At 36.5% G+C, this 13,422-nt stretch overlaps 1 protein-coding gene across 2 annotated transcripts in view; it reads left to right on the top strand.

The window, feature by feature from the left end:
* Positions 1-13,422, top strand: part of DHX29 (DExH-box helicase 29) — a 54,504-nt gene that overhangs the window by 8,650 nt on the left and 32,432 nt on the right. For both annotated transcript variants that reach the window (XR_003730318.2, XM_001099143.5), the window contains exons 3-8: positions 1,054-1,167; positions 2,098-2,227; positions 3,219-3,364; positions 4,601-4,729; positions 8,727-8,853; positions 9,647-9,805. Coding sequence is in view for 1 of the 2 variants with exons in the window: in XM_001099143.5 (XP_001099143.3) it covers positions 1,054-1,167; positions 2,098-2,227; positions 3,219-3,364; positions 4,601-4,729; positions 8,727-8,853; positions 9,647-9,805 (805 nt within the window). In the remaining variant the exon portion in view is untranslated. The remainder of the gene's footprint in view (positions 1-1,053; positions 1,168-2,097; positions 2,228-3,218; positions 3,365-4,600; positions 4,730-8,726; positions 8,854-9,646; positions 9,806-13,422) is intronic.

The raw sequence follows: 13,422 nt of genomic DNA, 5'->3' as shown, positions 1-13,422 counted from the left end.
CACATATGTTGAGAGACTGTAAGAAATGAAGGAAGGTCTGGTTAAGATCTAAACTTCTAAGCATGGCATATACATTTTTTCAGGTCTGTCTTAGGATACCTTTTCATTCTCCTCTCTACTACTCTGATCTTTATTTAATATTTTAGTTCATGGGACATCTCATGAATATCTCTTTTGTTCTTCTAAATCTGTGATTTTACAACTTCAAGCTTTTACCCATGTACTCTCTGCCTAGAGTGCCCTTATTTCCCGTTTTTATTTGTCAACCTCTGTGACCTCTATGAAGTCCTTTATAACTCATCAAGTTGATTTTCTTGGTGATTCTGCTATTACTTGATATATCATTTTTGAGAATTGGCATGCTGGGTTATAATTTGTCTCTTTATATATATTTTTTGGGCTAGATTGCGAATTTCTGAATTATATTTTTGGGCTGTTTATAGTAGGCATTTAGTTAAAAAAGTAATAAATGGAAGATATTTTTGTAAGTAGATGCTTGTGTACTTTTAGGTCAAAAATAACAAAAGAACAGAAAATAAAATGCCTAGTAGGAAAAAGTAGGAATCAAAGTCTAGAAGCCAAAAGAATTTGTGTAGCTTCTTATTATATATTTAGTTTTCAGTTTTACTTGTTATACCTCTTTTTAGTGTAGCATTCATTCTTTTAGGTTGTGTGCTTGCGCTGGTTTACATTAAGGCAGATTTCTGGGCTCCCTACAAGAATTCTGATTCAGTATGTTTGGGATAGAGCTTAGGAATCTGTCTTTGTGACAACAACCCAAGGGTAGTCCAAGGACAATGTCTTGTGACATTGCCCTTGAGAGGCTTTTCCTTGCCATGTGTTATCTTGTTGCTTTTTTCATGCCACATTTTTTCTTAAAGAAATGATAGGAATGTGGTCAAATGGGTGGTAGTCCAAAAAATGATAATTACTGTATCTGATTTTAGCTGAAATTTTGGGGTTGGTTGGCAGGAATATAGAAAACTGTATGATAAGCTTTTAATTTTTTAATAATTTAGCTTCTAAATGATATGACCTTTTTGGCCTTAACAGGTGGTAATTAATAACAAACTAGAGCAAAGAATTATTGGAGTGATCAATGAGCATAAAAAGCAAAATAATGACAAAGGAATGATTTCTGGAAGACTTACTGCCAAAAAATTGCAGGTATTTTGCAAACTTTTTTAACTTCCTTAGTTTTAGTGAAGCATTTTTAGACAGCTCCTCATGTGAGATAAAAAATGGCTTTACAACTTCCATTGAGATTTTATATAGATCATGTCCATCTCTTAGAGAAGGAATTGTGCACACATTAAATCAAGGAGGTGCAAGTGCACACATTAAAATGGTGATATGAAAATTAAGGTATATCCCCAGAATTATACTATTTAGCACCTACTATGTTAGATTCTGTGCTGGGCACTTTGTTTACATTTTCTCTGACACAACAGTCCTATGAGGTAGATGTATTTGGTTCCATTTTTTCAAGTGAAAGAATTGAGGCTTGCAAAGATGACATAAATGATACTGTAAGGTTACTAGTAAACAGGGTCTGGATTTGAACCCAGCTCTGCCTAACCATAATGATTATGCTTTAGAAAGTATGTTAAAATGCTTTATCTTTATGTATAAAGATATTCACTGAACCACAGCTTGTAATAAACAAAAAAAAATATCCTAAGTGTTCAGCCATAGAAAAATATAAAATTAAATTAGGATATGTCCACCCAGTGGAATGTTATGTAACTATTCAAAGCGATGATGCAGAGTTTCTACTAACTTTGGAAGGTGCTTATGTTATATTATAATGTTAAGTGAAATCTATTTTTACAAAATCATGGAAAAATGACTAAGAGAAATATACTACATTTAGTATCTTTGGACAGTGAAAATATGAATAATTTCTCGTGGTTCTCTTTTTTAAAGATCTCTGGTTTCCAAATTCTTAATAAACACATTTCATTTTTAACTGAGAAAAAAAAGATTGTTTTGAAATTATAATTTGTGTCAAAGTTTCTGGTTTAAAATGAATGGAATAGTTAGTAATATAGGAAGGGAACTGACAAATGTGACTTTTTTTATATTTGCTTGTCATAGGATTTATACATGGCTTTACAAGCATTTTCATTTAAGACAAAAGACATTGAAGATGCCATGACCAATACACTCTTATGTGGAGGTGACCTTCATTCTGCCTTGGATTGGCTCTGTTTAAACCTTTCAGATGGTAAACAGTATCATTAAATTCTTTCAGTTTCTAAAACCTTTTGAAGTCGTTTTGGTATTTGTATCAACCTTTTGGCTCATACTCATATTTTTTCACTGTCATAATTATTTACTTTTAAAGTGTTCTTACTTCTGTTCTTTTCAGGATATTTTCCTTAGAGATTGTGACCTATGCAAGAAAATACTATGTTTTGTGTTCAGTTGTTGATTGATATTTTGCTATGTCCTTAATACAAGGTTTGCGTGTCTCCTGGTTTTTGGTTTAGAAATTAGGACTGTCGGCCCGGCACAGTGGCTTAAGCCTGTAATCCCAGCACTTTGGGAGGCCGAGGCAGGTGGATCACCTGAGGTCGGGAGTTCGAGACCAGCCTGACCAACATGGAGAAACCCCGTCTCTACTAAAAATACAAAATTAGCTGAGCATGGTGGCACGTGCCTATAATCCCAGCTACTAGGGAGGCTGAGGCAGGAGAATTGCTTGAACCTGGGAGGTGGAGGTTGCAGTGAGCTGAGATCGTGCCATTGCACTCCAGCCTGGGTAACAAGAGTGAAACTCTGTCTCAAAAAAAAAAAGAAATTAGGACTGTCCTTGGATATATAGTATTTTATTAAGCAGAGGATCATGATTGTAATCTTTGGCAACAATTTGGAGTGCAGATGGCTTGTGGTGACTGAGGATGCTACCACATGCTATGGCAGACAGCCAAAGAGTGGGAAGGATTAAGATCTTATGACAATTTAGGAGCCTAGCTTTGAGGGTGAAATAATGACCAAATAGAAGAGGGTTAGCTATCATCTGATGAATATGTTCACTTCTAGTTTGACAAATAAAACCAGGTTCATCTTAGGATTTCTGTTCTTAGGAGATGAGGGAATAGAAGAAAATTAGGTGCTCTGAGTCTAGACAAGGTTTACAAATGCTTAACAAATATTTGTGTGTTTTATGTATCATATGCCTGTTTATTTTCAGCATCGTTTCTTTTATTTTTAAGATGCACTTCCTGAAGGATTCAGTCAGGAATTTGAAGAGCAACAACCTAAAAGTAGGCCTAAATTTCAGTCTCCTGAAATACAAGCCACTATTTCACCTCCATTGCAACCTAAAACCAAAAAACATGAAGAAGACCCTAAGATTAAGGTAATTTAAGAATTAAGCATTTAAAGTTGTGTAAAATCAGAATGGAGCACATGTAACTGTTCAAAGAGTATAAATATTAGGTTTCTGTAACATTTTTACTTCTTACAAATAACTAATTGGTTTGCCAGACTTTTCTATCACTGTCTTAGTTATCGTTATATAACAAACCACCCCAAAATGTAGTGGCTTAAACCAACTATTGTTTCTCATGATTCTGCAGTCTGTGCTGGGCTCAACAAGGTGGTTCTTCTGTTCCAGGAAGAATCTTCCAGGGCTGGGACATCCAAAGTGACTTCTTCACTCCCATGACTAAGCTGGAGGCTAGCCAGGCATCCCTCTGTCTACGTGTTTTTTCTACATGACTAGCTTGGGTTTCCTCACATATAGTGGTCTTAGGGTGGCTGGACTTCTTTTTTTTTTTTTTTTTTTTTTTGAGACGGAGTCTCGCTCTGTCGCCCAGGCTGGAGTGCAGTGGCCAGATCTCAGCTCACTGCAAGCTCCGCCTCCCGAGTTCATGCCATTCTCCTTTCTCAGCCTCCAGAGTAGCTGGGACTACAGGCGCCCGCCACCTTGCCCGGCTAGTTTTTTGTATTTTTTAGTAGAGGCGGGGTTTCACCGTGTTAGCCAGGATGGTCTCGATCTCCTGACCTCATGATCCGCCCGTCTCAGCCTCCCAAAGTGCTGGGATTACAGGCTTGAGCCACCACGCCCGGCCTGGCTGGACTTCTTATGGCATCTGGCTTCCAAGAATATTTTAAGACAATAAGCCAAAATGTACAAATTCTTATTAAGCTCCTGCTTTATCATTCTTGCTAATGTCCCATTGACTGAAGCAAGTCACATGACCAAGCCCAGAGTCTGTGGAAGAAAATCACAGATGAATGTGAATAATGGGACTGTAATTCATTAAGGCATTACACTTAAATACTCTGCATATTGTAAAATGTCTATGGAAAAAATAATCCTCATAAAACCAGTGTTTTTAAGGAATAACAGTAGTTTTTAACAGTTCTCATTTCATTCTTTTTTACCACTTTATATAAATATATTCTTTGGATTTTGCAATTGTAAATTTCTTAATGTTGAGGTCAATTTGTCCTTCACTGAGCAATAAAGAATAACAGCTTATATATGTCTGCTGTTTTTGAGTGTGAGGAAATTGTAAAAGCAGTGACAAGATAGTTTTGACACCTTTTTCTAACTTTGGTTTTTCAGATATTTGTTTTCTCTTTCTAGCCAAAAAAGGAAGAAAAAAATACGGAAGTAAATATGAAAGAGTGGATTTTACGATATGCTGAACAACAAAATGAAGAAGAAAAGAATGAGAATTCTAAAAGTTTAGAAGAGGAGGAAAAATTTGACCCTGTGAGTAGAAATTTGTATTAGGCTTCTAACTGGATGTTCCTAAGTAAGATATATTTACTTTTCTGAGCCTTAGTTTGCTCATTTGTAAATTGGAAATGTACCTCTAAAGGGCTGATGTGAAGATTAAATAAAATAACACTTAGGTAAAAACTTAGCAGAAAGTTAACTGCTCAAAAGATGTTAATTACATTTCTCATGTTTAAAGAGATAATCATCAAATATTTTAAAATGATTTTTATGAGTAAGGAGCATGCTAAATTCTTTAGGTAATATTAAAAAGGCACATTCCTTTACAGAAGTTCATGGTTGAGAGAGAATAACATAGACATCATATGGTAAGATAGAAATATAAGGCAGAAAATATACTAAGTCAAAAAAGCAAGGTATGGGAAATACTGTAATATATATATCTGACAAAGGACTTCTATACATAATTATATAAAGAAGCTTTAAAAATAGACACCTCACAAAAGTAGATTAAATTAGAGAAATGAAAATGAAAACTTAAATGAGATACCACTATATATCCATCAGAATGGCTAAAACTAAAAAGACCAGTAATACTAAATGTTAGGAGGAATGTAGAGCAACTGGAATACTCATATTGCTAATGGGAATGTAAAGCTAATGGAAATGTAAAATGGTACAGCCACTTAGAAAAACTCATCCTTTCTCATAAAGTTAAACAAATACTTGTCATGTGACCCAACAATTTTATTTCCAGGTATTAAGAAAAATTAAAGGCCGGGCGCGGTGGCTCAAGCCTGTAATCCCAGCACTTTGGGAGGCCGAGACAGGCGGATCACGAGGTCAGGAGATCGAGACCAGCCTGGCCAACACGGTGAAACCCCGTCTCTACCAAAAAAATACAAAAAAAACTAGCCGGGCGAGGTGGCGGGCGCCTGTAGTCCCAGCTACTTGGGAGGCTGAGGCAGGAGAATGGCGTAGACCCGGGAGGCGGAGCTTGCAGTGAGCTGAGATATGGCCACTGCACTCCAGCCTGGGCGACAGAGCAAGACTCCGTCTCAAAAAAAAAAAAAAAAAAAAAAATTAAAACATTTCTTCAGAGACTTGTACACAAATGTTCATAGCAGCTTTATTTGTATTAGGCAAACACTGCAAACAGCCCATATGTCTGTCAACAGGCAAATGGTAGATGTTGCAGAACAGCATATGTAATCTGATGAATTCGTTTGTGTAAAAGAGAAAATACATACAGCTACGTATTTGCTTTTTTACATAAGCAAAGAAAACATCTGGGAAGAGACACAAGAAGCTGTTACTGGTGATTAGGACCAGGGTGGTATAGTGGGATGGAGAATTTTTCTTTATATTCTTCTGTATATCTAAGTTTTTTAAAACCTTGTTCCTGTATTAAACTAATATAAGTGAAATATTTAGGAAAGTATAAGTCTACTTTGAGATTTGGAGAAAGAAGAGGTCTCTTCTGATTGGAGCATTAAGTCAAGACTTCAAAGAGATGGGACCTAAAGGATGCGCAGAGTTCAGACAGGCAAAGAAAGATGGGAAGATGGCCCACATGTGTGAAATACTGTGAACAAGGGTACAGATGTGGAATTGTACAAGGAGCCTTTCAGTAATAAAAAATGGATGAGCATATGTAGAGATAAGATGTACAGATGAGTACTGGTAGATAGGAGTAAACAGGTGAGTTCACCTGAGACTGGAAGATTTCGATGTCCAGAAGGTGATTTTGACACTTTTCCTTGAAAGTAAAGAGCCACTACAGATTTAGGGGCAGGTGACTCACAAGAAGAATGATATTTTAGGTCAAGCTTAGTAGTATTTGAGGTGGTTTGGAATACTGAGTGATGTTTAGGACAATTTGGAAAGTGTAGGGAGGCCATTATAGTAGCTATTGCACTTGCTCAGGTATGAGATAATAAAGGCTCATATCGGTAATTGGAAAGGAAGAGAAACATTTGTAAAGCAAGAATCAATAGAAATTGATGATTTACGGAATATAAAGGCTAAGGAAGATTTCTTCAGAGAAGATATACAAATCACCAGTAAGTATATGAAGAAATGCTCAACATTACTAATCATTAGGGAAATGCAAATCAAAACCACAGTGGCATACCACTTCACACCCGTTAGGATGTCAGCTATCAAAAAAACTGGAAATAATAAATGTTAACAGGAATGTAGCGAAATTGGAACCCTGTGTACTATTGGTGGGAATATAAAATGGTGCAGCCATTGTGGAAAACAGTTTGGTAGTTCTTCAAAAAATTAAAAATCGAATTACCATATGATCCATTAATTCCATTTCTGGGTATGTACTCAAAAGAATTGAGAGCAGAGTCTTGGAGGAGGTATTTGTACACTGTGTTCATAGCAGCATTATTCACAATAGCTAAAACGTGGAAGCAATCCAGTATCTACCAATAAAACAAATGAATAGGTAAAATGTGGCATGCACATAAAACTGAATAGTATTGAACCTTAAAAAATAAGGAAGTTCTGGTACATGCTACAACACGGCTGGACCTTGACCAACTATATGCTAAGTGAAATATGCCAATCACAAAAAGATACCATATGATTTCACTTATATAACGTCCCTAAGTCAAATTCATAGAGACAAAGTAGAATGGTGGTTGCCAGGGGCTGGTGGGGGATGGCAGAATGGGGAGTTAATGCTTAATGGGAATAGAGTTTCATGTTTGCCATATAAAAATGTTCTGAAGATGGATGGTGGTGATGGTTGTACAACGTCATGAATGTATTTAATACCACTGAACTGTACACTTAAAAATGGTTAAGATGGCACATTTTATCGGGGAAAAATGTGCCAAAGATGGCAAGAGGTGCGTAAATGGAGGGATGGTGGTATCACTGCCAAGTACAGGAAAGATGGAAAGGATAAGTATTATATGAGTGAATTTGAGGTGGTAGCTAACCCTTCTGTCTGTTACACTGATATTTGTATTGATATTTGTCTCTACACAAAATGGTACCAAAATTCAGCTAGATATGCTTGCTTAATTGTCTCTTTTTCCTTCTTTTATCAGTTATGTTTCCTTCTCCAGTCCATAGTTTTATGCTTCTAATCTGCTGTCACTTATTAACCTAAGGGGGAGAAAAACAGTAATTTGAGTTTAACTTTAAACTTCTTAGTTTTTGCTCAGGAGTCAAGTCATGTCCTTGAGGGTTATGACATCCATTTTCCTCAAAAGCCATTTTTTTCCTGTCTTCCATAAGATAGAGATTATGTGAAGTTAACTTTCAGATGAGTATTATTATTACTGCATGAATAATCCTTTAAACACACATACTTATGAAACGATTTTTTTTTTTTTTTTAGGGACAGAGTCTTGCTCCGTCACCCAGGCTGGAGTGCAGTGGTACTATCTCAGCTCACTGCAGCCTCTGCCTCCCAGGTTCCAGTGATTCTCTTGCCTCAGCCTTCTGGGTAGCTGGGATTATAGGCGCCCACCACCACGCCCGGCTAATTTTTGTATTTTCAGTAGAGGTGGGGTTTCACCATGTTGGCCAGGCTGGTCTCGAACTCCTGACCTCAGGTGATCCGCCCGCCTTGGCCTCCCAAAGTGCTGGGATTATAGGCGTGAGCCACACCACCTGGCTGAAACAATTTTTATAGAAATGAGCTCTACTTTTTATTCTGCACTTTGCTTTAGTTTACTAACACATCAAGGAAGTTTCTCTATGTGGGTCACCCTCTTTCTTTTGCTAATCTTATTTTATTTTCTAATGACTAAATAGTCTTCTCTGTAGAGATGTTTCATATATGATTTCCAGTTTTTCTTTTACAGTCAGTGCCTCACCAAACATCTATGCACCTGCAAATCTGTGCATTTGTTTTATTTCTCTATGAAAAATTCCTAAAAGTAGATTTGCCAGATCAAAGGATAAGGTAAAAATATCACAGATTTTGATACAGTAAATTGACCATAGATATACTAATCTTGCTCTTCTTTTTTTGTTCCCCCTCCTATTGTTTTATTTGGAACAGAACGAAAGGTACTTACATCTTGCAGCAAAACTGCTGGATGCAAAAGAGCAAGCAGCTACCTTTAAACTAGAAAAAAACAAGCAAGGCCAAAAAGAGGCTCAAGAAAAAATAAGGAAATTTCAAAGAGGTAAACACTTTCAAATACTTAGATGTATAAATGTAATTGTCTTCTATTTGTTGGCCTTCCTGGAATGGATGATGCTACCTTTTAATATGTCTGCCCTTTTCTAACAGTTTATACATGGGATTAGCAAACTTTTTAAATAATAAGGTAAGTAGTAAATACTGTGGACTTCATAGGCAATACAGCCTCTGTTACAACTATTCAAATTTGCTGTTACAGCACAAAAGCAGCCATAGACCATACAAAAATGAATGGCTATGTTCTAATCAGACTTTATTTATGGATACTATAAATTTCTAATCATTGTATCATGTCACCAAATGTTCTTATAACCACTTGAAAATGTAAACACCATTCTAGCTTGCAAGCCATACAAAAACAGGCAGTGGACTAGATTTGGCCTAGAAGACATTGTTTGCCAACCTATGATTTTTACACCATAAAATATCGTCGTCATTCAAGAAAGAAAGGTGAATACAATTCCATGAGTATTTGTAATGAAGATGTTTGTGTTTCCAGGCTTATTACACCTATTAAATAATTTATTTTAAAATTTTTGTATGTGTTGTGAAAATTAATAAATTGCCTCTGATTCCTGCACAGATTCCTAATAGGAATTATTAAGTAATTGGCTACAAGGAAAAAGAAGGAATGCAGTTTTTTTTAACCATTTTTAAAAATAAGGCGTGAAAACCATGTAACTCTTTGTGTATAAATACCAAAAAAGTAAACAAATAAAAGATAAATAACTGTTTTTTTAAAACTGTGAAACTAAACATTATATTTTTTCTGGTAGAAATGGAAACATTAGAAGACCATCCAGTATTTAACCCAGCCATAAAGATTTCACATCAACAAAATGAAAGGAAAAAGCCTCCTATAGCCACAGACGGAGAAAGTGCATTGAATTTTAATGTATTTGAAAAATCTGCAGCTGCTAGTGAAGAAGAGAAAGGTAAAATTAAGGGAAGATGGTCAGGGTGTAATTTATAAATAATACATGTCAAGGAATATATAATGGTAAAATTTGTTACTTTGCATTCTGGCAAAGTACATAAGATTGGCAGTGAAGTTACACTTCATAAGCTGTCTTGAAAAAGTATTAACAATTATGATAACATATATGTACAGCATTTTGTCATTACAAATAAATATCTTGCCTCAGTCTCATCTCTCTCTGATTCATCTCTAGACTGCTGCCAGAGTTATCTTTCTATAATACAGATCTAAATGTGAGTTTCCTGCCACAAACCTTTAATGGCTGCGAGCCTACTGACATCAGTAACAAGTCCAAATCTCTTAGCATGGCATTCTGGATCTTTTGCATTCTGCCACAATCTACTTTTCTACCTTATTCCCTTGGCTTATTACTCCAGCCACATTACTCTTTAAAACATTGGCTGTTTTATGGTTTCATTACTTTGCTCATCTTCTTATGCCCTTCTTGGCCAACCTGTTCCCAGCTCAAGGCTTAGTGCAAACAGCTCCTCTTCCCTAAGCCCTCCCTAACTCCTTCCATACCACCAGACAAGTAATCATGTACTTCTTTGTGCTCCCAAGTTAATTATTTTTTTAAAAATTGTTTTGGGTTAATTATTGATATAGCAAGTACAGTATTTATCAGTTTGTATTTTAGTTTTTAAAAGACCATTCACTATAGTATCAAATAATATTTTAGTATTAATCATAATATTATAATTTGCATTATAGTTTTTAGAAGACCAGACTGGATGGTCTTCTAAAAACTATAGAAGTTTTTTAATTATTTTTTAAAATAATAGTATATAGCAAATAGTACAATATTATATACTATAGTTTAATAGTATACTATTTACTATTTACTATACACTATAGTTTAATATAAAACTATATTATGGTATTAGTATTTAGTTTTAATATAAAGCTAAATTATGGTATTATGATAAATACTATAAATATTATCTGATAAATACTATGCTTGGTCTTCTAAAAACTATAATGCAATGTGATAAATACTATATATTATACTATTTACCATTAGTAAACAATGTAGTATACTGTAAACAATATAGTAATATATTTACTAATATTGTTACTATTAGTAAACAACATAGTATATTGTTTACATTGTATATTGTTTACTAATAGTAAATAGTATAATATATAGTATTTATCACATTGCATTATAGTTTTTAGAAGACCAAGCATAGTATTTATCAGATAATATTTATAGTATTTATCATAATACGATAATTTGCATTATAGCTTTTTGTTGTTGTTTTTTGTTTTTGAGATGGAGTTTTACTCTTGTTGCCCAGGCTGGAGTGCAATGGCATTATCTTGGCTCACTGCAACTTCCACCTCCCGGGTTCAAGTGATCCTCTTGCCTCAGCCTCCTGAGTCGCTGGGATTACAGGCATGCACCATCATGCCCGGCTAATTTTTGCATTTTTAGTAGAGATGGGATTTCGCCATGTTGACCAGGCTAGCCTTGAAGTCCTGACCTCAGGTGATCCTCCCGCCTTGGCCTCCCAAAGTGCTGGGATTACAGGCGTGAGCCACCACGCCTGACCTTTTTCTTGTTTTTTTTTTTTCTTTTTTCCAGTTCAGACTGGAGTGCAGTAGCACAATCTCGGTTCACTGCAACCTCTGCCTCCTGAATTCAAGCAATTCTCCTGCCTCAGGCTCCCCAGTAGATGGGATTACAGGTGCGTGCCACCACGCCTGGCTAATTTTTGTATTTTTAGTAGAGATAGGGTTTTGCCATGTTGGCCAGGTTGGTCTCAAACTCCTGACTTCGGGTGATCTGCCCGCCTCAGCCTCCCAAAGTGCTGGGATTACAGGTGTGAGCCACTGCGTCTGGCCACACATTATAGTTTTTAGAAGACCAGAGTGGATGGACTAACTTCTACAGTCTAAAAACTGTAGAAGTTATTTAGTTAATTGTTTAAAAAAAAAATTCTGAGTTGATTATTGATATAGCAAGTATAGTATTTATCAGATTTCATTACAGTTCGTTTAGACCCACACTGAATTGTCAGTTTTTTAAATTATTCATTCTTTCATTAGTATTTATTGTTTTCGTGGGGCATGTTTTTTGAGACAGACTCTCTGTCACTCAGGCTGGAGAACAGTGGCACGATCTTGACTTACTGCAACCTCCGCCTCCCAGGTTCAAGCGGTTCTCCTGCTTCAGCCTCCCAAGTAGCTGGGATTACAGGTGCATGCCTACATGCTTGGCTAATTTTTGTATTTTTAGTAGAGACGGGGTTTCACCATGTTGGCCAGGCTGGTCTTGAACTCCTGACCTCAGGTGATCCACCCGCCTCGGCCTCCCAGAGTGTTGGGATTACGGGCGTGACCCATCACACCCGGCCTCAGTAGTATTTATTGTGTGTTCAGTAATGAGCAAAATAACCTAGTCTCTGCCTTCTTCAAGTGTACAGTAGAAAAGGTAAGCTTCAAACATATACAATACATAATTACAAATTATGATGTGTGCTATCAAAGGAAGTAGCTTCTAATAATATAGATAACAAAGGGGTCTAATTTGGATTGGGAAGACCTTGCTGTAATGACATTTACTCTGAGATTTGACAGATATTTAGGTGTTAGCCTGGTGACAAGTTGGTGGAACAATCCTTCCAAGAAGGAGAGGGTACATTAGAAATCTAAGGTAAAAAAGCAGCACTATTCAACAGAATTTTCAATGATGGAAATGTTCTGTATCTGTACTATCCAGTGTTGTAGCTGCTAGCCAAATAGGAGTATGAAGCATTTGAAATGTAACTGAGAAACTGAATAACTAATTTACATTTAATTAACCACATGTGGCTATGTCTACTGTTCTGAGACAGGCATACTTAGAGCATTGAAGAACTGACTGATGGCCATTGTGGTTATAGCATAATAAGCAAGCAAGAGGGAAGAGTGGCAACAGACAGGCAGAGAATAGTAAGGAATTTAGACTTTATCTGTAACAGGAAGCTATTGAGGATAGTGCTGGTGCTGGTGGCAGACAGCTGATAAACCTAGAAATGACATCTGATTTCTATTTTTTTAATGGTTTAACTACAGAGTAGCCTTCCAAACATTGTAATTTGTAGTATCCTTAGTTCATCACATGGATAGTATCATATTTTACAAGAATACATAAGTTCTTCAAGATAATTATTTTTAAAGAATTTTCCCAGGTTCTGTCCATTAAGAGGATTTCCTTATGTCACTTAGAGAAAATCAAGCTTCACCTATTATCTTTTTTTTTGGAGACAGAGTATCACTCTGTCACCCAGGCTGAAGTGCAGTGGTGCGATTTTGGCTCACTGCAAGCTCTGCCTCCCGAGTTCACGGTCATTCTCCTGCCTCAGCCTCCCGAGTAGCTGGGACTACAGGCACCTGCCACCACGCCCGACTAATTTTTTTGTATTTTTAGTAGAGACGGGGTTTCACTGTGTTAGCCAAGATGGTCTCAATCTCCTCACTTCGTGGTCCGCCCGCCTCGGCCTCCCAAAGTGCTGGGATTACAGGCATGAGCCACCGCACCTGGCCTCACCTATTATCTTCTAAAAGTGCTGTTCTCCAAAGCAAGAGAGG

The sequence above is a fragment of the Macaca mulatta genome, chromosome 6 (assembly GCF_049350105.2).
Source record: "Macaca mulatta isolate MMU2019108-1 chromosome 6, T2T-MMU8v2.0, whole genome shotgun sequence".
NCBI classification, from domain to species: Eukaryota; Metazoa; Chordata; class Mammalia; order Primates; family Cercopithecidae; genus Macaca; species Macaca mulatta.
Note: the sequence above shows the minus strand (reverse complement) of the source record. Positions and strands in the feature narration are given on the sequence as shown.